General features: G+C 48.4%; 9 protein-coding genes across 9 annotated transcripts; 4 read left to right on the top strand and 5 right to left on the bottom strand.

The window, feature by feature from the left end:
- Window positions 1-71: 71 nt before the first annotated feature.
- FOMMEDRAFT_137786 (uncharacterized protein) lies at window positions 72-2,152 on the bottom strand (the record flags this gene model as incomplete). Its single annotated transcript, XM_007261374.1, has 5 exons — window positions 72-770; window positions 832-1,382; window positions 1,459-1,612; window positions 1,686-1,855; window positions 1,991-2,152. The coding sequence occupies 5 exons, from the start codon at window positions 2,150-2,152 to the stop codon at window positions 194-196; spliced, it is 1,614 nt and encodes a 537-aa protein (XP_007261436.1). The 3' UTR covers window positions 72-193.
- A 398-nt stretch (window positions 2,153-2,550) lies between these two features.
- On the top strand, window positions 2,551-3,691 carry FOMMEDRAFT_16150 (Thioesterase/thiol ester dehydrase-isomerase). Its single transcript, XM_007261373.1, has 8 exons — window positions 2,551-2,604; window positions 2,666-2,889; window positions 2,946-3,005; window positions 3,066-3,088; window positions 3,145-3,161; window positions 3,224-3,367; window positions 3,428-3,543; window positions 3,606-3,691. The coding sequence occupies exons 1-8, from the start codon at window positions 2,590-2,592 to the stop codon at window positions 3,682-3,684; spliced, it is 678 nt and encodes a 225-aa protein (XP_007261435.1). The 5' UTR covers window positions 2,551-2,589; the 3' UTR covers window positions 3,685-3,691.
- A 327-nt stretch (window positions 3,692-4,018) lies between these two features.
- Window positions 4,019-5,222, top strand: FOMMEDRAFT_100743 (Thioesterase/thiol ester dehydrase-isomerase). The gene is made up of 8 exons (XM_007261372.1): window positions 4,019-4,101; window positions 4,162-4,385; window positions 4,446-4,505; window positions 4,557-4,579; window positions 4,639-4,655; window positions 4,716-4,859; window positions 4,929-5,044; window positions 5,111-5,222. The coding sequence occupies exons 1-8, from the start codon at window positions 4,087-4,089 to the stop codon at window positions 5,187-5,189; spliced, it is 678 nt and encodes a 225-aa protein (XP_007261434.1). The 5' UTR covers window positions 4,019-4,086; the 3' UTR covers window positions 5,190-5,222.
- Window positions 5,223-5,562: 340 nt separating this feature from the next.
- FOMMEDRAFT_100739 (mitochondrial carrier) lies at window positions 5,563-7,048 on the bottom strand. Its single transcript, XM_007261371.1, has 4 exons — window positions 6,915-7,048; window positions 6,656-6,856; window positions 6,065-6,596; window positions 5,563-5,991 (listed from the first exon to the last, which is right to left on the bottom strand). The coding sequence occupies exons 1-4, from the start codon at window positions 7,016-7,018 to the stop codon at window positions 5,764-5,766; spliced, it is 1,065 nt and encodes a 354-aa protein (XP_007261433.1). The 5' UTR covers window positions 7,019-7,048; the 3' UTR covers window positions 5,563-5,763.
- Window positions 7,049-7,253: 205 nt separating this feature from the next.
- Window positions 7,254-8,815, top strand: FOMMEDRAFT_143872 (uncharacterized protein; the record flags this gene model as incomplete). Its single annotated transcript, XM_007261370.1, has 6 exons — window positions 7,254-7,277; window positions 7,333-7,516; window positions 7,590-7,676; window positions 7,743-7,806; window positions 7,866-8,118; window positions 8,320-8,815. 6 exons carry the CDS (start codon window positions 7,254-7,256, stop codon window positions 8,437-8,439), a joined length of 732 nt encoding a protein of 243 aa, XP_007261432.1. The 3' UTR covers window positions 8,440-8,815.
- A 48-nt stretch (window positions 8,816-8,863) lies between these two features.
- On the bottom strand, window positions 8,864-13,612 carry FOMMEDRAFT_115738 (uncharacterized protein). Its single transcript, XM_007261369.1, has 15 exons — window positions 13,213-13,612; window positions 13,082-13,137; window positions 12,994-13,021; window positions 12,625-12,922; window positions 12,524-12,535; window positions 12,182-12,399; window positions 11,795-12,062; window positions 11,357-11,455; window positions 11,278-11,287; window positions 11,119-11,210; window positions 10,969-11,062; window positions 10,657-10,902; window positions 10,392-10,597; window positions 10,206-10,334; window positions 8,864-10,140 (listed from the first exon to the last, which is right to left on the bottom strand). The coding sequence occupies exons 1-15, from the start codon at window positions 13,335-13,337 to the stop codon at window positions 9,196-9,198; spliced, it is 2,826 nt and encodes a 941-aa protein (XP_007261431.1). The 5' UTR covers window positions 13,338-13,612; the 3' UTR covers window positions 8,864-9,195.
- Window positions 13,613-15,188: 1,576 nt separating this feature from the next.
- FOMMEDRAFT_16143 (uncharacterized protein) lies at window positions 15,189-18,168 on the bottom strand. Its single transcript, XM_007261368.1, has 3 exons — window positions 17,441-18,168; window positions 16,540-17,373; window positions 15,189-16,474 (listed from the first exon to the last, which is right to left on the bottom strand). Exons 2-3 carry the CDS (start codon window positions 17,368-17,370, stop codon window positions 15,329-15,331), a joined length of 1,977 nt encoding a protein of 658 aa, XP_007261430.1. The 5' UTR covers window positions 17,371-17,373; window positions 17,441-18,168; the 3' UTR covers window positions 15,189-15,328.
- A 569-nt stretch (window positions 18,169-18,737) lies between these two features.
- FOMMEDRAFT_75316 (uncharacterized protein) lies at window positions 18,738-22,487 on the top strand (the record flags this gene model as incomplete). The annotated part of the gene is made up of 16 exons (XM_007261367.1): window positions 18,738-18,829; window positions 18,934-18,954; window positions 19,031-19,044; window positions 19,109-19,150; window positions 19,237-19,264; window positions 19,332-19,562; window positions 19,620-19,674; window positions 19,736-19,747; window positions 19,850-20,335; window positions 20,388-20,478; window positions 20,598-20,689; window positions 20,742-20,844; window positions 20,902-21,144; window positions 21,214-21,419; window positions 21,487-21,615; window positions 21,675-22,487. 16 exons carry the CDS (start codon window positions 18,738-18,740, stop codon window positions 22,485-22,487), a joined length of 2,658 nt encoding a protein of 885 aa, XP_007261429.1.
- A 136-nt stretch (window positions 22,488-22,623) lies between these two features.
- Window positions 22,624-22,833, bottom strand: FOMMEDRAFT_150007 (uncharacterized protein; the record flags this gene model as incomplete). The annotated part of the gene is made up of 2 exons (XM_007261366.1): window positions 22,624-22,665; window positions 22,714-22,833. 2 exons carry the CDS (start codon window positions 22,831-22,833, stop codon window positions 22,624-22,626), a joined length of 162 nt encoding a protein of 53 aa, XP_007261428.1.
- Between the last annotated feature and the right edge of the window lie 7 nt (window positions 22,834-22,840).

Below are 22,840 nucleotides of genomic sequence, written 5' to 3'. Positions count from 1 at the left end.
TTTCTTTTTCTTTTTCTTTCCTATTCTTGTCTGTGTTCGTTTTATACCAATCGAAACGATAGATGCATTTTTGTCTCTCCAATCCAACCAACCATATTTTAGTACATGCTATGACTTCTATGTCCTAATCAGATTTTTATATTCGTACACTTGCATCGTGACCCTGACAGTTGACCACCAATTGATGGGTTGACTACTCATCCCATTGGATGAGGACGACCTCTTCAGCCCATACTTCTCTCTCTTCCCTCATTTCCTTTTCTTCTTTTGAGCCTTGCGGCTCGGCGAGACGACAGTCCTTCGAACAGGAGAAGATCATACACGTTCCCCATTCCATACCTATTCCTCGTTTGTCGTTGTTCCCGCCTGATGGGTGGAGGAGAGATTCGAGTTCGCGTTTACGTTGTTCGATGGCTCGTTGGTCGTTGGGCGGTAGTGCTGTAGAGGGAGAGGATTCCGTAGGTGCTTTCGAGGAAGTTGTGGTAGAGTTTGATGAGGTGGAAGAAGAATGTAAGACGGATATTAGGTGAGGCATGAGTTGACATTCGAACGTTCTTGGTGCGGTACATCGGGGACAGGGTGGGATGAGGGAAGGTTGGGTTGGGTTGTATGTTCTTCGTGCGGGTGTATTGGCGTTATTTGCTGGGGTTGCTGGAGTGAATTTCGTGCTTGTTGAGATTGACGAGCTAGAGGTGGATGGGGAAGAAGGGAAGAGAGACTTGAAGATGGTGTCGTTTGAGTAGGGGAGTGGTATGCCTCCTAGTTCGTATCTATAACAGACAAAGAAAAGTGAATTCGATGAAATGATATTAGTTTAAGTGAAGGACCTACCGAATGCATTGTTCACCTTCATACCCAGCAATACGCGCAAACCTCTCAAACACCTTATCAACCTCCATACTATCTTCGTATCCCTCCATCGCGCTTTCCCATCCTTTCAATTCATCTTGACCCTTCTTCTCTTTCTCGGCACGCCTAGCTTCTGCTTTTTTACTCTTCCCAAGTCCAGCACCAATGTCATCATCCTCATCGTCTACGGCAGCGATAGGAACCTTGGGCTTCGGCGCTGGAGGGACGTACTCCGTTGCGGTGCTGAGGTAGAATGCTGGTGTGTAGGACGGGATGGATGACCACGGGGAGGTGGAGGACGGTTTTTGGGTTGGGGCGGCGAGGACTGAAGGTGTGGATTCAGCTTCGGAATCGGAGTCTTCGTCGGAGTCTTCTGGTTCTGATTCGGGAGGGGGAGGGGCGGCATCATCATTTTCGCCTTGTAGTTCGGAAGTGGGTTCGGAGGATCCGAAGAGCTGAGTGCCCAGACCGGAGCCTCCAAAGGATGGAGCAGCACCGAACAGCCCACCAGTAGGGGTAGAACTGGTGTTCATCTATAACCATCTCAATCAGTTAGCCTCCAAAGACAGCACAAAATAAATTAAAATTCAAGAAAGCCCCGATACGTACCGAGAATGGGTTAACCTTCGCAGCTTCCTTCCGTTTATTCGCTTCTTCCGCTGCTTCTCTTCGGGCAGCCTCTTTCTCGCGCTGCTGGGCTTTCTTTTTCTCCAGTTTGGCTGCATACGCGGCGTTGAAACGTAATCCACGAAATGCACGAACACTATCATCAAATTGATCACATTTGACTTAGATTATTCTCATTATTGACGCGACATGAAAGAACTATAGCTTACCTGCCTGGCTTGTGTTGGCACTCTCCGCGAGCACAGCCAAAGACATACAACGCACGGTCCATCGTGCTATTCTCAAACGGAGACCACAATTGGACAAGTAATTCCATCGGGAAAGAGCAGTTCTTGCACTGTGAACTTGATAGAGGCGGTTCGGTAGTCGGTAAGAACGCCTACTTGTCGAGGTGTTTTTTTTTTCAACGTAGGTTTTTTTGTGGCGGGTACAAACAAAATGCGCAAATGATAGATAAGATACTTTGTAAATACAGACTATACATGTGATCGAATAATAGACGAAAGTAGCGTACAGGATGTCCGCCTATGCGCGAAACAGCAGCGTCATCTAAGTCTTCCTGTTTCTCTATCAGCCCATCAGGTATACCCAGCAGGACGGAAGTCTCGATATCTGAGCGATCGTCTTCTTCGTCAGAGTCTGACCAGTCTGGATCACGGTGTACAGGCACCGCCATCCTGTGAGGAGGTAAGTTAGACGTTCGTCTTGGATACAAGATGGGGAAGTTATGAAGGGTTTCAGAAATGCATGAATGGTAAAAATTTATAGATGTATCGTCACAAGTCTGTTGAGCACGGAAACCGTACCCAACAGGATATCGGACTCGTCATCTAGAGTTCATCCTAGAGAAAACAAAGGAAAGAGATGATGAAAGTACTCACTCAGATGAAAATGTAAAAAAATGAAAAGAGTTCAAGATGGTCTCTACAGACAGGGCGATGACTACAAAATTTTTGGACTATCAGCAATCACGTGAGGTAATCGCGTCTGACGCGTCGAGATCTGCATTCACACTTTCCTTCCATTCTCCCATCACTTGCACTTGCTAAGATGCTCGCTAGTTTGCGAGCGTCTCGACGATTTCATGGGCCAGCTCGATGCTTCACCAGGAGAATGAGTACTATAGATGTTTGTTAAATCTCCTCGCTCGCAATACCAACAACGTATTTACCAGATACATGTTATCTAGCAACTGCAGGCTGCTTTCCGAGATAAATCGTCCCCATTCTACTTGGAGCCCGGATCACAAGGACCAAGTTCTCCAGGTGATGGATTCGTCATCCCAGAGAAAGAATATACCCTCGCGCGTGAACTTCATACTAAAGCTGCTGCTTCAAGTGAGGAGAGTCCTACGGAGTTCTCAGGGCTTTCCGATGCAGACAAAGAAGGGAGAGAAAAGTTATTAGGGCAAGGGTGCGAACTTCAGTACATGACACTCTCTATCTCATTAATATTATTACCGAGTCCAGGTTCGATCCAGAGTCATTCTTTGAACAAAAAGTCGTTTGGGGAGATATGGACTCCTTCCAGTGAGGGCCTTGATTTGTATGCACGCAATAATTCCACTGATGACCTGTCATCCATTACAGGCATGTGAACAACGTTCGATATTGTGTGTATCTTAGACACTTTAATAGTGCAAGCTGCGTTTTAACCTAACCTTTACAGTAAGATTTCTAGAATCTGTGAGCCAGTTCACCGTCGTTCCTTTGCATTTCTTTGGTACTGACAAATTTAACGTTTCTAGGGTAGAATACATTGGATGCTAAGCCTCGGACGTGATCTCGGCGGTGAACAAAAGGCGCGCGAGATGATAACCGGGAAAGGCATTTCATTCATACTCGGCGAAGTCTCCATCAAGTTTCGTAGACCTCTTCTATATCCGGATACCGTACGTTTCTTAGAGTATATGTAAACTTATTACGTTATATTAATGCTCGTTTTTGTGTAGCTAATTGTCGCTCACAAACCTCATAACCCACATCCTACGCATTTCAGCTGCGCTGGTGCGATTTGGTCGAATTCTCAACGTGCTATCGTTGCTACTTCTGATTCTAAGCTCGTTTGGTACGTGTCAATGCATACTCTTAATTCGTATCCGAGGTCTGAGTGATTATTTTTGACAATAGGTATGACTATGACCGACTAAAGAAATGCGATCCCGGTGCAGAAGCACACGCCGTCCTCGGAAAGCGCATACGGACATAGACGTCCCGCCCAATGCCCATTGTGCCCATTCAACTAGATTTATGCAAAAATATCCATTTATCGTGAGGGAATATTTATTTAACATTGTAAGAGTCTTTATTACAGAGATCAGTCCCTTAACAAAGTCTAATAAGCAATATAGAGTCAACTGTAACTAGCCAGCATGCTTGTTAATAAATATTATGTTAATCCCATCCCACTGCTTACAAATGTCGTTTATTACATCCCGTTGCATCCCCGAAGGATAGAAGAAGGGGATCCCACGGTGACTTGACAACACTTTTTGCACTTTCCTTTATTCTCTCATCACTTTGCAAGATGCTCTCCAGTGTGCGAACTTCTGGGAGATGTCTCGTGCTAACTCAAAGGGCATATAATTCTACTATATCCAACTATAGAAGAATGGGCACCATAGGTGTCTGTGAAAATTCTTACTTTCAATGTCAAAAACATACTAACGATTTACTCACTGTCCAGCAATTGCGGGCCGCCTTCCGCGATAAATCATCACCTTTCTACTTGGAGTCTGGGTCACAAGGACCCAGCTCACCTGGTGATGGATTCGTGATCCCGGAGAAAGAATATATCCCTGCGCGTGAACTTCATACTAAAGCTGCCGCTTCAAGTGAGGACAATCCTGCAGATTCCTCAGGATTCGTCGATGCGGACAAAGAAGGGAGAGAAAAACTACTTGAGCAAGGGTACGACACTATTAATAATATTTGATGACACTCATCTCATTATATAATTGCCGAGTCCAGGTTCGATCCGGAGTCATTCTTTGAACAAAAAGTCGTTTGGGGTGATATGGATTCCTTTCAGTGAGGACTTTGATGATACTAATTTTGCAGAGGCTCTAACATCCGCCACAGACATGTAAACAACGTTCGATATTGTGTGTACCTTAGACTTTATAATAATATTGCAAGTTGCGTTCTGACCGGTTCACTGAAGTACGATTCCTAGAAACTGTGAGCCATTTAATCGTCACTCCTCATCGTTTCTAAGTGCTGACAATTCACTGTTCCAAGGGTAGAATGCATTGGATTCTGAGCCTGGGGCGCAAACTCGGCGGCGAACAAAAAGCTCGCGATATGATAACAGGGAAAGGCATCTCAGTTATACTCGGCGAAGTCTCAATCAAGTATCGTAGACCTCTGTTATACCCAGATACCGTGAGTTTCTTCTGATTACTTATTTTAGAATATATGTCTAAGCTCATACCATGCTGATACACCGTACAGATAATTGTTGCTCACAAACCACATAATCCACACCCTACACATTTTGGCTTCGCTGCTGCAATTTGGTCGAATTCTCAACGTACTTTCGTCGCTACGTCTGATTCTAAGCTCGTTTGGTACGTATCAAGACATTTGACTTTCTTTTTGCTCGTAAAGGTCTGAATAACTTACTTTTTCGACAGGTATGACTACGACCGGCTAAAGAAATGCGATCCTGGAGCGGAGGTACACGCTGTACTTGGAAAGCGCATACGGACATAGACAGCCCAATGCCAACTGTACCTATTCAACTAGGTTTATTCAAATTAATTCAAGTCATAGACTTAAGTGATCATCTCAAGTTCTCTATCCAGAATTCAATCAATCAAGGCGGAAGTTTTGACATTATATTGCATGATATGTGTGCATGTATGTATGAGAAAATGAGAAAATGAAGTGGGGATTGAGCATCGGCAATTTCTCTGTTAACGTCAACAAACACACATTAACACGAGAACGCCGAGCAAGTAGTGCAAGATCCTGTCTAATGGGTGGGAGTCTGCATTAATTCTAAAATACAGAAGTGTGCGTGGATCAGGACTATATGAGAGTAATGTAATGGGATGCTTAAGTATGCATACTTTTATGAGATACGCGAGGTGAAGGAGTGCGAAGTAGAAATGGGTTGCGGGGACGTGTGATAGGAAAAGGCGAGGATGGGCGTGAGGGTGAAGGTGAGGTGAAAATGCTAAGTAGCATGTAAGAAAGCCTAACGAAAGTACGAAGGAAAGCAATTGAAGGATCATCAAAAATTAGCCTTAATAAACAGAACCAGAACCGTCTTCAATTATCCGGGCTATCGCAGAGCATTGTGTCTATCGTTTGCAGCGCCCCAACGTAGTACGCCTTCGTATATTGCGTACATGACAGCTGCGTTCGGTACGACTCGCATAAGATGCGCGGATAGGCCTCCGTATAGTGATCTTGCGCCTTCCTCTGCGATAACGAGACGTAGCGTTTGCCAGAGCCCTGTGTATTTCATTTTGCCATCTACTAATGGTTGTCGCAAGCGAGTTCGGATGACCTAAGGCAACAAGCAGACGCAAACGATATTATTTACATATCAGACAGAAAATATGGGGAAGAAAGGTACCAACCTCATGCGGGTAAGTTATTAGCGTAGCAACACACTTCGCCGTACCTGCGCTCCCAAGCATACCAAGCCACTCTGACATACCACCTCTACCTTCCGTGTTCGCAGATAACCGTTTTAATCGTTCATACAACGTCCACTGAATCGTAGTCTCCGTCACACCCAAATAACTCGCCGACAAACCCTTATAAAACCCTCTAATACCCTCTTCTCGAGCGATTTTCTTAATAGTGAACCAGCTCCCCATAGCTCGGCGAGCGGCACCTTCGACAGAGCCGCTACGCTCTGCAGAGAGCTGCATTCGGGTTTTGACAACCCAAATTGGGTTTGTGCAAGTACCGGTCATGATACCAGCGAAGGCAGCAGCCGCGATGTGAACATATGAGTTTTCTTCACCGTGGTTAAAGGTATTTGCGATGATTTGTTTCCCATTCCCGTATGTGAAGAAGTTTATTGAGCGTGCAGGGATGACGCCAACGAGCGTTGGTCCAAGACCTTTGAAAAGTGCTCGTGGAGACTCGTTCTGGTATATATCGCTGTTCAAAGCAGAGTTTAGTCAAAAGTGCTTCTAGTGTAAATTTTGAAATTTGCATACCGCAAAATATGACCCGTCTCTACGAAGTTGTAAAGCAAACCTCCAGGTCGGCGGGGCATGAGTACGGCAGATCCGCCGCCTCCCTCTGCAGCACCAACAACGCTGTAACTAGTATGTTTTTCGCGAAAAAGGTCGGATTGCAAGCGCGTCTTGACTACGTCGAAAGGCGCTGTTACAATAGCACCACACATCCCGCCCAATCTTTAGCAAATATATCAGCAACGTCCATAGAAAAATCAGAAACAAACCCCAGACATACCCGCCAGCGACAAAATGCCTGTATGACTTTGCCGGAATCCAGCTCGGGGTCGATGCCTCGACCTCCGGCGGAGCTGGACTTGAAGATTCTGCTTCTAGTGACATTCTCGTTATTTACTATGTGCTTGCTGAAAGTGAACACGGCGAGCAGGAGAGCAGGTAAGTCACTGAGCGGGATGAGAGGACGTAGAAAGCAAATGAGCAAAATGTGGTTAGGTAAGACAGAATTAGACGGTAAGTCCCGTGATATACTGATCTGCAGCCGTTAGGCGTAAATTTAACTTGCTCTTCCAGAAGTTTAACATGCGTCTAGTTGCATGCATCTTGTGCATAGACCATCATGTTTGTATTGTCAACGATAAAGGTAGGCTCCGCGAAATGGAATGAGTACGAGCTTTGACGCGAATTGTACCAATCAGGACACCGTCGCCCTCCAACCGTCAACTTTTGCACTTCCGGCAGAACAAGCAATAATTAACGAACTGAACAAGAAGTATGCAAATAGGGTGCTCCACGACGTCGGTTTATGTATATGCGTATTTGACATAGCACAGGCTGGCGAAGGAAAAGTAAGGTACGGTGACGGATGTCTTTGGCACAGAGGTCCGTATGATCCTTTTTTCAAACCGTTTACTTATTATTTTCTCATACTTCCGGTATTGAAATTTTCTCGTAGTGGTCTTCCGAATGGTAGTATTCCGCCCCTTTTCCGGAGAAGTGATTTTAGCGAAAGTAAAGTCCTCTGATGAAGAAGGAATTCGATGTATGTGGGTTTTCATTATTCTGAGGGGCTGTCCAGCTCAGGGGTATCTTCTATCCGTCAAACTAGTATCCATAGGCTTCTTTGATGATATGCATATACCTCCTTCTTACCTACCGGCTCCTTCAGCTTTGTAAGTCCTTGCGCAATTCATTCACTCTACGTCATAAAATTGACGTTTTCCGTTTACAGCGATCCAAGTGAACGAGCGTATTTCTGGATTGCTAAACATGCACCGCTCGAAGAAGATCCAGAACACGTCTGCACTCAGCACGAGTTATTAGATACACCGACTTCCGAGCGCATGTATATCGACACCGGAGAAGTTCTTCGTGTACGCGTTGAGACTGACGAATTCTACGATGACGAGCCGGGGCCACCTAGAGCATCCGAGGGTGTCATGTCCACGAAAGCAGAACGCCGGAGACCCCCGTACAGTATCATAGTACGTTACCTTTTTAATTCCTCTAAAAGCCGAGTTTCTTTTTCTCCTTGCCTCTCTTGTTGGAGTTTTCTCTTTGTTTTGCCAAGCAACAAATCTATCAATTCATATGTTCGCTGTTGACAGCATTGCATAATCCGGTCATATTCGGCATTCTGACACGCTTCCTTTTTCTTTTTCCTTTCTGATGATTTTTCTTTTCAGTGTTCTATTGCGGAACAGGGCCTCGGACCGTTAGCGTGGTGGCAGGGTCAACCTGTCTCTGGGGATCAAACGGAGGACAATGGAGGTGGCGATGGCGAGGACGGCATGGACGAGGGCTAAAGAATTACGAATTCTGACTACGCATGAATTATACGACTTATTCATTCGTTGACTGGCGCTCCTGGAATATTGGTAACGGTCTCTATCTATACAAGTCTTTGTATTTGGATGACCGCGACATACCGAAATTTGGCCGCTCATCTCGATTTCTGTGTCCTAACGAAACGCCTACCCTGATACCCTGACACAGCTGATCGCCCCCGCGAGACCCGATACCACCGTTGTTGCATCCAAGTTGTTATAAGTATTATGCCGGCACTCCACCGTCGGCAGTGATCATTGCGGTGTCCTGGAGCTATCTACCCGTCTTACATACCCCGCGCCTCGTCCTCACCGGACCGATAATCTGGGATATCAGATTGTTTATAACTTCAGCTTGGCGCTTATAAGCAATAATGACCGGTGAACTTATACGATGACGACGAATACATACTCGTTCTTATTCCTCTTAAATGCCTACACGGCAACTAGACGATGTAATTTACAAGAAGACAAGCTGTCGAAGTAATTACAAAATAGGTAACGAAAAAAGGAAGAAACAGATCTGAAGTGGTACAGGTTATACCACTCATCTAAAACAAAAACTGGTACAGGGGGAGTATCGTAAAGACGAACGAACTAAGCACCGAAGGATATTATAAATACTCCTAAAGGTCAACAAGATCCGGATCCAAAGGATCTCTCCGAGAGAAAGAGCGGGAAAGACAATGCGCGAAAAAGGGAGCAAACAAGTCACAAGGCTCCTCTCTTCCAGCGCTATCCGCTCATCCCCGCGCTCATCTGGTTGACAAAGTCCATCCAAGCAGTGTGCATACTCGCCTCAGGCGTAATATCGCGTCGACCCTGATGCCCGTTCGCACTAGGATAGCTCCGTGCATCAATACCGTTTATTCCGTTCAGTGCACCGCCATTAAGGCTTATCCCACCATTCTGAGAGGCCGCTGATACACTATCATACGCCATTGGGTGATCTTGCTCGAATGCAGCAGTGTTTGTTGTTGTAAGCTGCATTGGCGCGTATCCCGACCCACTTCCGCTTGCTGCCGTACCGTAGTCGAAGACAGGGAAGTACTGCGGGAAGTAGTTTTGTTGGTTTCCACTAGTAGTAGCAGTGGTACTTGTGGTGTGCCCCTGTGCTTGTGGGTTAGGCAACACGAATTGATGGCTTGTCTGCGATGACGAAGCAGACGTCGGCGTAGGAAGCGGTGATTGTAAGTCGACGCTCGAGTTGAAGTGCATCGCACTCGCGCCCGCGCCGTCGCTTTCGAAACTGCTTCGGTACATTCCAGGTCCCTGCTGGTTGGTAAATAAGCTCCGCTGCTCGTGTGCCATCGGCGCGAGATGCCGACCCTGCTGTGCACCAGCAGGGAAATGGAACGTCGAGAGATACTCGACAACATTGGGATGTACGCCTGATGACGCGTCAGGGAGCGGAAGCGGCACAACGGGGTTGTGCGTGTTTGGTGAGCGCGTAACGAGTAGTGGTGATGGAGCTAATGGTGACGGAGACTTCGACTGTTCTTTCTGTGAAATGAGTCGCGTCTTCCCCCCGAGCTTCGATAGCTCGTCGTCCTCATCTAATTCGGGAGTACCTTCATGGAACATCTTGTAAGACAAATTTGCGCTGACAGGCGACATCTTCCCTTCTCTGAACTCTTGCAAGGAGGTATGTGCCTTTTGACGCAATGTTTGCATGATACCCTTGAATTGAAAGAGGAAGATGAGCAAAGCTAGACTCGGGACCGGAAAGTTTGAGCAGTGCTTACCAGGACTTTATTTGCACGGAATTTATTTGCAACCCTATCGAAGAGCTCACAAGCTGAGTCGAGCTGGACGAGTGCCGAAGGCGCGAGACTCATCGATGGACAGCGAGTCACAATGGATCCCAGTACAACCTATCGACAGTGGTGAATGAGCGACATCGAAGTGCTTTCGATGGAACAGCAACTTACCGCGCAAGAGAACAAGTGTGTCCACAAGAACCACAGCCTTTCCGTTGGTTCAGGTAGCTGCGAATCAAGATCACGGACTAGAGCAACAAGCGAACCTGCACTACGATACGCTGCGATGACAGAGGTACCGTAAGGCGAACCAAGAGGGTCTTTCGGATTATCGCTGATCGCACGAGCAAAGAATCCTCTGTGCATGTACAACAGGTCTTCATAACCGACTCAATCTTATTGTTCTCTTTGGATCAATGCGAGACGAAAGACTTACTCATCTCACGAATAGCCAAGACGATGTGTCTCTGCATGATCAAACCTAGTGAGTTAACAGACGGGTGTTCTGAGCCAGGGTCGGAGTTTCCAAAGCCAGCGACTTGAAGTACTGAAGGCACAGGGAATGCACGGAGCTTGCGGTCGAGTTGAAGGATAGTTTGGTAACTCGGTGCCTTTGCTCCGAACGCTTGATCGTGCACGACGCTCATGCAATCTGCTGAGAAGCGATGTTTCCATGTGTCAACTGTAAAGAATGTCGTGATTAATATTGAGGAATATTCGTGGTTGGACTTGGGAGATTTCCGCTTACAGCTTCGTTCTCCGGTCGGGTCTTCAACCGGATGAGGGAACTTGCAGTCAACGTGAGGAAGGGAGAAGGACGGAGGTCTGCCGAACGTTAGACACTACGACCCGTGTCAGTTTCATGGTACTGCATATAGTGAGGACTTTCTGGGCTAACCTGCCACGAATCGTATGTATACAGCTCCCAGAAGGTTTCTCTTCTTGTCTGGGTCTCCAAGTCGGACATCCGCCATCTAGTGCTATCTCGGTCTACGAAGAAACCACATAAATTTTAGCACCGAGAAGAGAAGGGCTCCCGAAGTTGATAATAACTCACGAAGTCCAATCTAAAACATAGTCAAATTTTCGAAGTAAGTTTTTCCAAATTTATCACATGTTCAATCAGTGTTACTCACACTTTGAGCAAGTTTCACGGCAAAGCCCATGATGATCCATCGTGATCCACTTCCCGTTCCGTGTCGGTCCGCCAAGAAGAGGTAGTAGGACATCAAGAACTACAGAGTGAACAGCACGGCATAAAGATGCGCCGCATTGCAGAAACAAAATTAGCACAATCGAATAACGTCGACGACACGTTTCTCGGAAGCAAAGTCAATTTCGTCGGATAGGGGTGATAGGTGATAGGTGGTAAAGTTGCACCGAAAATTATGGTTCGAGAAGTGTAATATACCAATATGGGTGCCTTTGGGCGCCTCTAGGCGGTGCGTGTACGAAAAGGCCTCGAAGAGAATGGGCGCTCATCAGGGCAGGGAAGCGCGGGTGGCAAGAGGTAGGAGGTAGGAAGGCGCACAAATGAAGGAAATAGCAAAAAGAAGCAGAACAACAAGACTCACGAGTGCTTGGACAGCATGGAGCGTGGGGTCATCAAAGATGGAACTCTTGAAGAGCGCAGCGCGTGCGAGCTGGTGATACTTCTCAGCCTCAATGCAATACGGCGGCTCGCTCGGATCCATGAGAGTCCCGACCGCGAGTACGATGAAAATAAGCGCGAGTCGATGTGCAGACGCCGAATCGCTCGGTGGCGACGGTGGTGTGTAGCTCTCATTGTAGAAGTGCTGGAACACTTCCTCGTCGAACTGTGTTCGAGAAATCGGGTTGTACCTGTGCGGCGCGGGAAGATGGTTTGTTTTCGGAAGATCAGTTTCAGGCCAGGTTTGGGTAATGGGGTGGTAGCACGGGGCAACTAGTGGAGAAGGAAGATGGAAAAAGAAGAGACTCACATCCATGCGGCGCGCTGATAATAGATATCGCGAAGTGCTGTAGCCTTCTGAAGGTCGGGAAGATATCCAACGAGGTTGTTGAATCGACTAGTTGCATATGCTACGGGCGAGCTAGTCGGTGAAGTCGGGAAGGCCTCTCCTAAGGCGAGAATCTCCGGAGGAAGGACCTGTTCAAGAGCGTATGACCTGTCCTCCGACTCCTCCTCGGGGCTCTCGTTCTATATTGAAAGTTGCAGTGCAAATTTTTAATCAGTATCATATCAGATTGAGGGACATTGCACTTGAGGCCATGGCTACGCTGATGCGCCGATACGCGAAGCCAAGAACAAAATCAAAACTCACTTGAAGGAAGTACTGCAAATTAAGAGAACAACAAAGGCGACGAATCGGGTATTAATTGCGATTGTTTCAAGCGGTGCGAATAGAAAGAAGTGGAAACATACCCAGGAATTGGCGGTGTGGCCGTAGAACTTTGTCTTGCCCGTTTGGCTGATGGAAAGCGAACCGAAGGAGTCGACAACATCAGGGCTGAGCTCTTCCTTGTTCCCGTCCTGCTGATTTGGCTCGGATGTTTCACGTTGGAGGGGCATTTTGATGCGCAGCAGCTCTTCGGTCAGGAGCGGATGGTGTTGGTCTGAGAGGTTCGAATGCGATTCGCGCAGCGCATCTTCGAGCTCACGGACCCGGCTGCAAAGCTCGGAGATCTTTTCATGCAATTCTTGTGTCGAAGCAAGTATAAATCTGGAGAGAGAGGGAAGAGTGTGCGTCATCAACACTCCGGTCTCTGATCGACGGAGTCGACGTATGCGTACCTGTTTCCTTTACCCGTTGTAAGAGCCCCTGCAGAAAGACGCTCGGTTAGATTATTGACTACAAGGCAACATAGCATACAATGCTCACCATCTGGACAAATGGCGGAGCAGCCTCGTTTTACACAAGATTCACAAGGCACTTTTCTATAACAGACGCGCACACGAGCGCGCATACATCAGCAAGAAACGCTCATCCGCAAAGGTCTCCACACTGCCCACCTGTCGCATCGCAACTTCAGTCTCCTGCATTCGGCACATGAGAGCCGAGCAGCACCGCGACGACGGCGCTGAGGTCCGGTACCAGACTCTGGACGAGGAGGATCAACCCGTCTCGCTGCAGACATAGTCGACGGAGAATCAAGATATTGCGCAATGGTGGGAGAGATGACGGTAGTTCGAAAGCAAGAGGTGTTGATGGCGATGGAGGAGATAAAGAAGAGGTGAGAAGCTTAAGGAGAGATCAGGACAGATGCGTGATGGCCAACGTCAGCAACTTTTGAGAGATCGGAAAGGGCAAGCGAGGAGCGGAACCACAAGAAACAGTCACTAGCAGGTAAGTTAAATTCAGTTCAGCACAGGTGTAACATCAACGAGCCGGAGATGGAGTTAGGAGTCCGAGTCCGAGCAGCAGCAGAGCATGTGGGGGTAGCGTCCTTAAAGCATATATATGTATGTCCTAAGCTTTGACGAGCGGGAGAGAAACAAATCCGGTGCACTCTCGTATAGAGATGGAAACCTGTATTTGGCGCTGTCTCGCTTTATTGGGACCATCAGCACCATAACACCATCTCAAGACGGCCCTGGAGCAGCACGGCCTCTGGCCCACCCCGGAAATCCAATCAATCGCTTCTCCCGATCTCTCTCCTCCAGCATGCTAAATTTCACATTGAATGCCGGAGCAGGCTGCACAGCCCCGACGGTGTTTTTCTCTCCCAGTGCACGTCTAGGTGCCGTACGCGTTCCTCATGAGAGTCTTAATCCAACAGTAATAAGCGCCTGCCATAACCTTATGCGGCTCGGCCCAGTCTCATTTTCTCACATTTCTCCTCGCCTCATCCTACAAATGGTACAACACTTTACATGTATCTCGGAAGACCGGGCTTCAATTCCGTGAATTCATGTAGTTATCTGCGCGATGTCTTCATCGTAATAGGAACTAAAAATCCACTGAAATCATGCCGTGTTCGGCCCGTTCGCCTACGCGTATCTTGTTTCAATCCACATCGAGTTCAGAAGAACACATGTCCTAGGAGACGCGACACTGGGCTTGGTGAGAAGACGCGTTGAGTTATGAAACATGTCTCAGCTTTCTCGTCTTCGTTCGCGTGTTCAATCAAGTCGTTCGTTCATTCGTTGGTTATTCTTGAACTAAACTGAAGTTACTGAACTATCCTAAACTGTCTCCTACGGATCCACCACCACCCAGAGAGAGACCCCTGGGGCCCTGCATATACATACACCGACGAGCCCTGTATTACTTCTATGCTTCGGACAGTTTTGATTGATTCTGATATTTGATCAAGAAAGCTGCTACTTGATCAGCCTTGATATATCTCCTCACGAGACTTCCTTTGGGCCGTTCTGTCAAAAGAGGCAACAAAGGAAGGAAAGATACGCATGTCCGTATCGACACCGCCATTGATAATTTGATGGCGACGTTAACGTCCGTCGGTACTGAACTCCTCCGAGCACAAACATTGTTAACTGCCCGCCTCGGGGTCCTATCTATTTTTAATTAAATATTGAATTGTGTTCATCTTATTTTTTTGCTTCCGGTCCGGAAGCTACCGTACCTGGACATTGTCACCTTCCCAAAACAGGTAATTCCCGTCCAGTCCGATTTTTAGTTTCGCCTTGGAACTAAATTGAGGTCCTGGTACCGGTCGATCTGTGGGTCCATAGCGATCTCTCGCCTTAACAGTCGTTAATCAGATCATTTTGAGATATGTCGTCAAATTCAGGTTGTAGCGGAAATTTCAAGGTCGGTTGGGTGTAAGCGACACTGAACACCTACACTACACTCTACACGTGTACCGTTAACTTCACAATTTCCACAAGAAGCAAGACCGAAGGAACACGAGAAGCAGGGACCCCGGCTGACCGCTCGTATCTCTCACGCTATATCCGAACTCCTTGATCATCGGAGGATGAATACGAGTCCTTAGTTCCCGGTCTCGGAATTCATTATTTTCAAAAAAAGTAAGAGTTTGCCACGTCCATAGCCAGCTATCTCGTGCCTAAGTAATCCTGAGACAAAGCAAAGCAAAGCAAATCAATCAAGACAAAGACAATCCGCTATCGACGACGAAAAATCAAATGGAAGAGAAAAATCAAATTAGAGGACATGCATGTGTGGTCTCTGCTGGTACATTCTCTCAATAGCAGCTTGTTCGACTGTTGAAGTCGACTTCGGCATAGCCGAAGAGTCAGACACACTTGACGTGATTCCAGTTGACTCTGAAGCAGAACCGGAGCCTGACGACGTCGCACTCATCATCACATCTGTGGCGTTCGAAGGCGCACCTCCAGAAGTCGTTGTCGTGGGCCGCGCATCAGCCTTTCCGGCAGATACGGCAGACACATCCGGTGCGCCGCCATCCGTGGCTGTCGCCGTCTTGCTGCTGTCCGTGCTCGTCGCAGTACCTGAAGCGGACGACGTCGATGTGCTGGAAGCATTGTCTGTGATCGAGCTTGCAGGACCGCTGCCGTCGGCGGGTTGGAAGGAAGCAGCATCCGACGCTTCGTTGACTACGTGAATTGCAGGAGTGATGGGCGTGAACACGAGTGTAACGTTCTGCGCGCTAGGCACGCCCGACGTCGACGCTGCTGATGCATTGACCGGTACAGCAGGAGCCGCCCCCGTGATATTTGCAGGGGAAAGTGGTGCAGCTACTGGGGGCGATACTGGCACATCCTTATTTGACGACGGAATCTTGAAGTTCATCTGCTTTACGCCGACCGTCGAGTCTGAGGTCGAGTTTGCTATCGGCTGTGTCGCGTTGGCACTAGCAGGGTTGGCATCACTGAACCACATAGGCCGAATGGTGCCGCTACGCGGGTTATACGCGAACGTTTGCGACCTACGCTCCGTCTCCTTGCCACATTCCTCCATAGTGAGCGGCGCCGGGACAGGTGGGTTTGGGTCGTACGTTGCACAGTACTGACTCATCGCCGCCTTTGTCGGTTCAAACACAGGCACCTGCAATGTCACTTTGATATCAGCCAGCTTGGAGTCCTCATCTGTCGACTTAAGAGCAACTGCCTTCAGTGCTTCGAGAGAGGAGGCACTTGGCATCTCTTTGGAGACAAGCAAAAACTGCGTCTGAGTCGTGTTTGATGCATCGAGGACAAACGGGCTGTCTTCAGTCAGGGCTTCCTTGGTGCTGTTCAATCCAAAAGTGCCGTTGTTCGCAGTATTGTTTTGTGGAACCGATGAGAGGACAAGAGATGCGAGTTTCTTCTCAACAGGCCCGCCGACGACCTTTAAAGACAAAGATGGGTCGATATAAGTAACCGCGTGCCGAAATGCTATACAAAGTTGCTTACCATGATATCCACCGTTCCAGGAACACCGGGAGTCTGGCTGATTGGGTCAGACCTCTTCCATTGAGAAGCCGAAGCATTGTCCGGACAATTGACATGATGCCCGTCGCCTGAGGAGTCTGATTGAACACCGGAGGCGGAGTTGGTATCTCGTACATGCACATTGACAGTGTCGCTGTTTCCGTTGATGACTGCCTTAGGTCCATCGTTGTGGCCGTGGTGGTGATGAGGGTGATGGGGCTCTCTACGTTCGTGAACATGCACGTCATCGTTATTCCCATTCACGACTGTCTTTTCGTGATCGTGATGACCATGGTGGTGGTGACGACGAGGCTCTCTGCGTCCGTGAACATGTACGTCGTCGTTATCACCATTCACAACTGTCTTTTCGTGATCATGATGACCATAGTGGTGGTGACGGTGAGGCTCCCTGCGACCGTGAACATGAACATCATCATTGTTCCCATTTACGACTGTCTTTTCATGGTCATGGTGATCGTGGTGATCGTGGTGGTGGTGCGGTGCTCTCCGGTCATGATAATGAACTTTGTCGTTATCGCCGTTCACAATTATTTCATCATGGTCATAATGTTCGTCGTGGTCATGGTGGTGTGGAGACCTCTTTAGGATTCCACCATCACCAAGCAAATCATGTGTGCTGGAGTATGAGCCATCTCGTCCGTCGCCGATCTTCATGCTGCCGATCTGGAGAAGCGGATCAAGTGCGTCCCAGGTATCGCCCGAAGCGTCTTCCGCCTTCGCGGCCTGGTGAATGCGTGATACAGTGCGCTTCTTTAGACCTAACGGAACCTGGATGTCTTCCTCCTGATACATGCTCTGTTGCGAGGAATGATTATTAGTTTATCGCCATTTTTCATCGTGATAAATATCGAATGATACTTACCCTCTTATTGTTCTTTTTCTTGCCGCCTTTCCGATGTTTCTTGGACCTCTTGCCATCTGTTGACTTAGCCGTAACAAGAGGGAGGGGTATAAGAGGTTTAGCAGTTGATTTGCCTTTGCCCTTTGCTCTGACAGTGTCAGCATGGTTGTCCGAGGATTTGGGAGCATGATGACGGGGGGCGACATCGACAGCACGCGCATCGACCTGGGGCATACCGGAGGGTATGACTAAAGCGGCGACCAGCGCCGCTAGGCAAAGGAAACGGGGAGTCAGATAAACCATCGCGTAGAAATAAAATAAATCGTGAGCGTTTGGAGGTAAAGAATTGTATGTGTAGTAAAGATAGCGTAGAGAACGTTGGAATAGACGGCGCAGCCGAGGTTGTGTGCAGCAAAGCGAATGAATAACAAACAGTATGTGGATCACCAGGACCTAGTGGGAGTTGCAAGAGCGCATGAATAGCGAGTAGCGTCCATAGTTTATACCCCGTGTCAGCCCAAAGAATTTGTCTAATGTCTTGGTGGTGGATCAGCCTGGACTAAAATTGGTCGCGTCATGACAAGCAAGTTAACATTATAGTCATTTAGTATCGAAAAGAAAAAGACAGTTCATCAAGGCACTTGGAATGAAAGCAGAATTAGAAGTCCGTGAGCGCGGAGACTAAATGACGCGACGCGACTTGTCCAGGCACAGAACAGACCCTCGAGTACGAGATGGCACATGGCAGATAGTCTACCACGAAACTTTGCGCCTTTGGGGGGTGGAGAATTCCCATCAGCGAGGAACCCTTGAATTTGTCACGTCGCCTCGCGGCAGTCCATGAGGTCAGCTAAAGAGACGTAAAATTGGCAATCTGAGGATGACAAGGGAAAGAGAGAGCAGAAAGAAGCAGGCGATCGGAGAGAGGTCGATTATATAGGGAGATGAGAGGGGTGACGAATCGGGAGCTTCTGGAATAACGCGATATTAATAGACAGACAAAGGATGTCCTAGCAGGTCAACAGCCGTATACGTGAAGTGACAGGCGCCTGCCCGGAAGCCGTTTGAGTAACCTGTTCATTAGCCCGGTCGACAGCCCCGTGCATCTATCTGTCCAATCGACCTTTCATCGTCGCTGCGTGCACCCAAGCGGCAGCGAACGCAGCAGAGTGAACCGGCTGATCTTATCTCCAGTGCATCGTCTTCTTCGATTTATAGTCGGCAATCACGAGCTTCTGCCTGACCGCGGCCCTTGACGGCTCTTTTCGTCAGCAGCGACGCGTTTCACCTTCTTTGTGTCTTCGTCACGACATCGTCGATGCTCGGGAGGCGCTACGACGATGACGCTGTCGGGTCGGCGGCGAGAAACAAGAAACGAAGCACTGCGCTGTCCTGTGCTGAATGCCGAAGGTGAGCCGTCGCTTAGTCCCAGGCACACGCGCCCTCCGCCAAATAACGTCTGCTCCGCGACTCTCGGTTGCTACTATACTAACACTCTAAACTGCCTACTCCAGGCTCAAGCTGCGTTGTGATAGGTGCGCCCACTCTCGGACATACAGGCCATCATACAGGAAGATTAACAATCTTTGTCCCGGTGATCGCTACCACCAGGAAGTTCCCTTGCAGTGCGTCCATCCCCTTCATTCTAATCACTATCAGAACTACACTAACATCCTCAATCTGGGTCAGGCGCCTGCATCAAGCGAGGCTGTAGTCAAATTTGTCCAGATGGTGCGCTTACTTCCGCTGTTCTGTCCGGTTGTAATAGCCCCTATGACTCCGCACTCACCGGAGTGTTATCTCATACCCTTCTTCAGGCTCTCTGACGACAGGCAAGGGCAATAGGTGGGAACCGCTTGCATTCTACTGTTCATCCGGTTCGGGTTGTTCACTTACCGTCTTTTCCCCGTAGATTTGTACTCGCGAATACAGAGACCCTGCACGAAAAGATCGCAGAACTATCTCACCGTGTGCGATCCCTTGAAGACGCCCTTCAAGTTGCACACAGCGCAATACACAATGATAGACATCCGCTGCTGAGTGATGAGCTACTAAAAGTTAAGAACCCGTTAGAAAGAGAGGTGATTGCTGAGCCACCAAGAACGCAAGAGGAAGAAGACACAATTGATGCCGTTGGTTCACTGTAAATTATCAAATTCGTTATGCGAGAGAACAGTCAGGATTTAACATAGTCTTCAAGGTCAATCTCCCATACTGGTCGCACGAATTTCTATGGACAAACAGCGAACTCTTGGGTTCGTCTCTTTTCTTCTTCTTGCTCCGCTTGAATGAAAAATAACGAAGTGTCTTCTCCAGTATCTTCTCCAAGTGCGCATCTCTTCTGAACCCTGAAACTAACCTCACAACGTCATTGACTAATATAATCTATGTGATCTTCCCTGTATAATAAACCCTTCTCAGAACGAAGAGAGCGACCACTCGGATGGCGAGGAGCACCACATGCTGGCGCTTCCCGTGGATATACCCTGGCTGAGTCACGCCTTCCCCTTTTCGCCGTCGCTCAACCAAGCAGCCGCGGATGACCTGCGCTCGACACTCCTAGCTGCGTTACCGGACGCACCAACGGCTCGTGAGCTTGCCGATCTGTACTTTGCCAATGCATCGTGGATGTATCATCCCGTGACAAAGGAGCAGTTCGACAAGCACATATTCGCGCGTGTGTATCCGTACGCGACTGCAGAGTCACCGGTGGACGCAGAGACAGACCGCGATTCGGGCTCGTTCGAAAGTCACCGACTCGCCCTCTTGTACATTGTCCTCGCTGTTGGCATCCTTGTTGATCTTAAACGACCCTCGCATGATACTGCTGGTGTGCGGTACTTCCAACTCTCCAAGGCGGCACTCAGCCTTGATGCTGTACTGGAAGATCCGAGCATACCGGCAATTCAGGCCCTGGTGAGACCTAGTGATTATCCATGTCCAGAACCATTTATCGATGGTCCGGCAGGTGATTATGTGTCACTATATGTTCTTGAACGACGTCGACTCGCAGAGATGGACGTTAATGGGGACGGTGATCAAGTTGGCACAAAGCGTCCGTCCGTTCCTTTTCCTGCTTTTATTAGTTCGCTGATAATTCCGCCTCTTTTAGATTGGTCTTCGTAAGTCAAATTGAACTTCTTTTCCACTTCTGATGGGAACTGACAAATCAATATAGACCGCGATAGCACGCGTTGGAAGCTCTCTCCGGAGGAGACGAAACTTCGTCGTGAATTGTTTTGGGAGATTTACGTGTACGACTCTTGGCAGGTATGGAACTGATAATGGTTTTCAATTCGCATACTACATTCAGATTTCGCAGAGTTTAACCTATGGACGCCCCCCTTCCCTCGCCATGGCCCATATCGACTGCAAGATGGCGCACGAAACTACGAAGACTCCTTCCGGGCAGGTCGAAATGTCTTGTGAGCGCATAGCCCCCGATCCTTTATCAGTCACCCTGTTAACGAATCGGCCCGCAGTCGATGCTTGGAAACACCGTTTCTCGTCTGAATTACTTAGCATTGTACATGATCAGGTGTTCGGCGCGAGGACCCCTTCTTACGCGACCGTGACTGAGCTGGACAAACGTGTCCGTGCTTATTATATTCCTCCATCACTACAAGTCCCCGGCTTCGGCAGTGCGCCCATGTACTCAGCTAGTGGTGATCCGCCAATGGCTTTAACGATGCAACGGCATATTATACTTGCCATCAAGGAAGTCAGTAAGTATCGCACATGTTCTAAAATTTTATACCCAGCAATGATCACCGCTGATCGATTGTTATATGAAGCGCTATTGTATATGCACCGAGGATTCTTCGCAAAGGCCATGAGTGACAGCCCTGTAGATCCACTCAGTGGGAAATATGGTCATTCCGTCTTGCGAGCCCACGAGAGCGCATCATTCTTCGTCAAACTCGTGAAAAGTCTGTGGTCTCATTATAAAGACCTGACAGAAAGGAACTGGTTCTTGTTCACGCATGTCTTTTCGTGCGCTGTATGTTTTTCTACTTCCTGCTGGCTCCAATTTTCTTCGTAATTCGCGATCTGATCGCTGTTGTTAGATTGTCCTGGGTTCTATTCCGGCTAAATGTCCGGGAATGGCGTTGTCTCGATCCGCACTGAGAGACCTGGATCAAGCGTACGACCTATTTGCACAGCTGGGGGAAAAGAGCAGGACCGAGAAGGTTTTGGTACGTTGTTTAGCTACGCAGAGTAGAGTCCGAACTTCTGAGTTGACTATTGTATGCAGCCTGTGCTCAAAAGACTAAGAGACCGTGCCCATGCGTCCATGGATGAACACCAAAATCAAACAAGAGATACAATGGGCGGCACGAAGCGCGAATCATCACAGGAATTAATCCCGAAGAACGAAGATGAGCTGACAACGCTCGGAGGCAAAACCCGCCTTGTGGCTAAGAAGCCGCAATCTCCTTCGTCTTCGCGCGGATCTCGTTCGCCCGCCTCAAGTCCGGCAGTTGCATTTAATTCTCCAATGCCACAGACTCCGGCGTCTCCTACATCACCCGTTAGTCCGGCACATTTACAGACTTCGTTTTATGGCGAGCCGTCATCGCATATGCAGCATCAACAACAGTTTGTTTCCCCTATTGAATCGAGCCCTGTGTCGAGCTACCAGCAATCACCGGAGATGGCACTGTTCGGCATGCACCTCCCGCCTGAACATATGCATGCACACGTGCAAGTACATACCCAGGCACAGGCTCACTTGCACGCACAGAACCAAGCGCAATGGCAGAACAATCAGACGATGACGATGGCATATAGTCCAGTGGGGATGCAGCCTAATACTGGATATGGCAATGGCTCGCAAGTTGGCCCGGAGGTGAATATGTCCGGTATGATGGGACCTGGGTACAGCCAAAACGTGGTTGGAAGTAGTAGTGGGCAGTATGAAATGGGTGGGTATTACGACATGAGTGGGATGCAGAATGTGTATGCATCGCCGACTTACGGACAGACTGGACAAGAGATGTTGTCCCCTCAGGATGTTGACCCTCTTAGCGCTTGGAGCAATCTTATGGCTCAGTACACGAACGCTTGACACTGTTTTCTCTTCGTACGCACTGCTTTGCGTTTTGCTGTCTTCTGACTGGTGCTTTCGGGTTTCTTTACGTCGTGTTACAGTACATTATCATGTTTATGAACCGAAGTGAGCATCGTTGAAATAAAATGTAATATCACTTGCCTCGTCGCCTCTGTAGTTTCTCCCATCCCCATGCCTAAGCATCCTGGTGAAAGGTTTGTGCCCTAAACTTTGAAGTGTGTACGGAAAATGCCGTGATACGGTATACGTCCATCTGCATAGGCGCATTCCACTGGCCTGGGATGGGATAAGATCCCGTAACGGTGCGATTTTGGTGAGACGCAAATGATAAGACGTAGGGCATCGATGTA

The sequence above is a fragment of the Fomitiporia mediterranea genome, assembly GCF_000271605.1.
Source record: "Fomitiporia mediterranea MF3/22 unplaced genomic scaffold FOMMEscaffold_1, whole genome shotgun sequence".
NCBI lineage: Eukaryota > Fungi > Basidiomycota > Agaricomycetes > Hymenochaetales > Hymenochaetaceae > Fomitiporia > Fomitiporia mediterranea.
The sequence above is the reverse complement of the archived record's forward strand: the minus strand, read 5'-3'. Positions and strand labels throughout refer to the sequence as shown.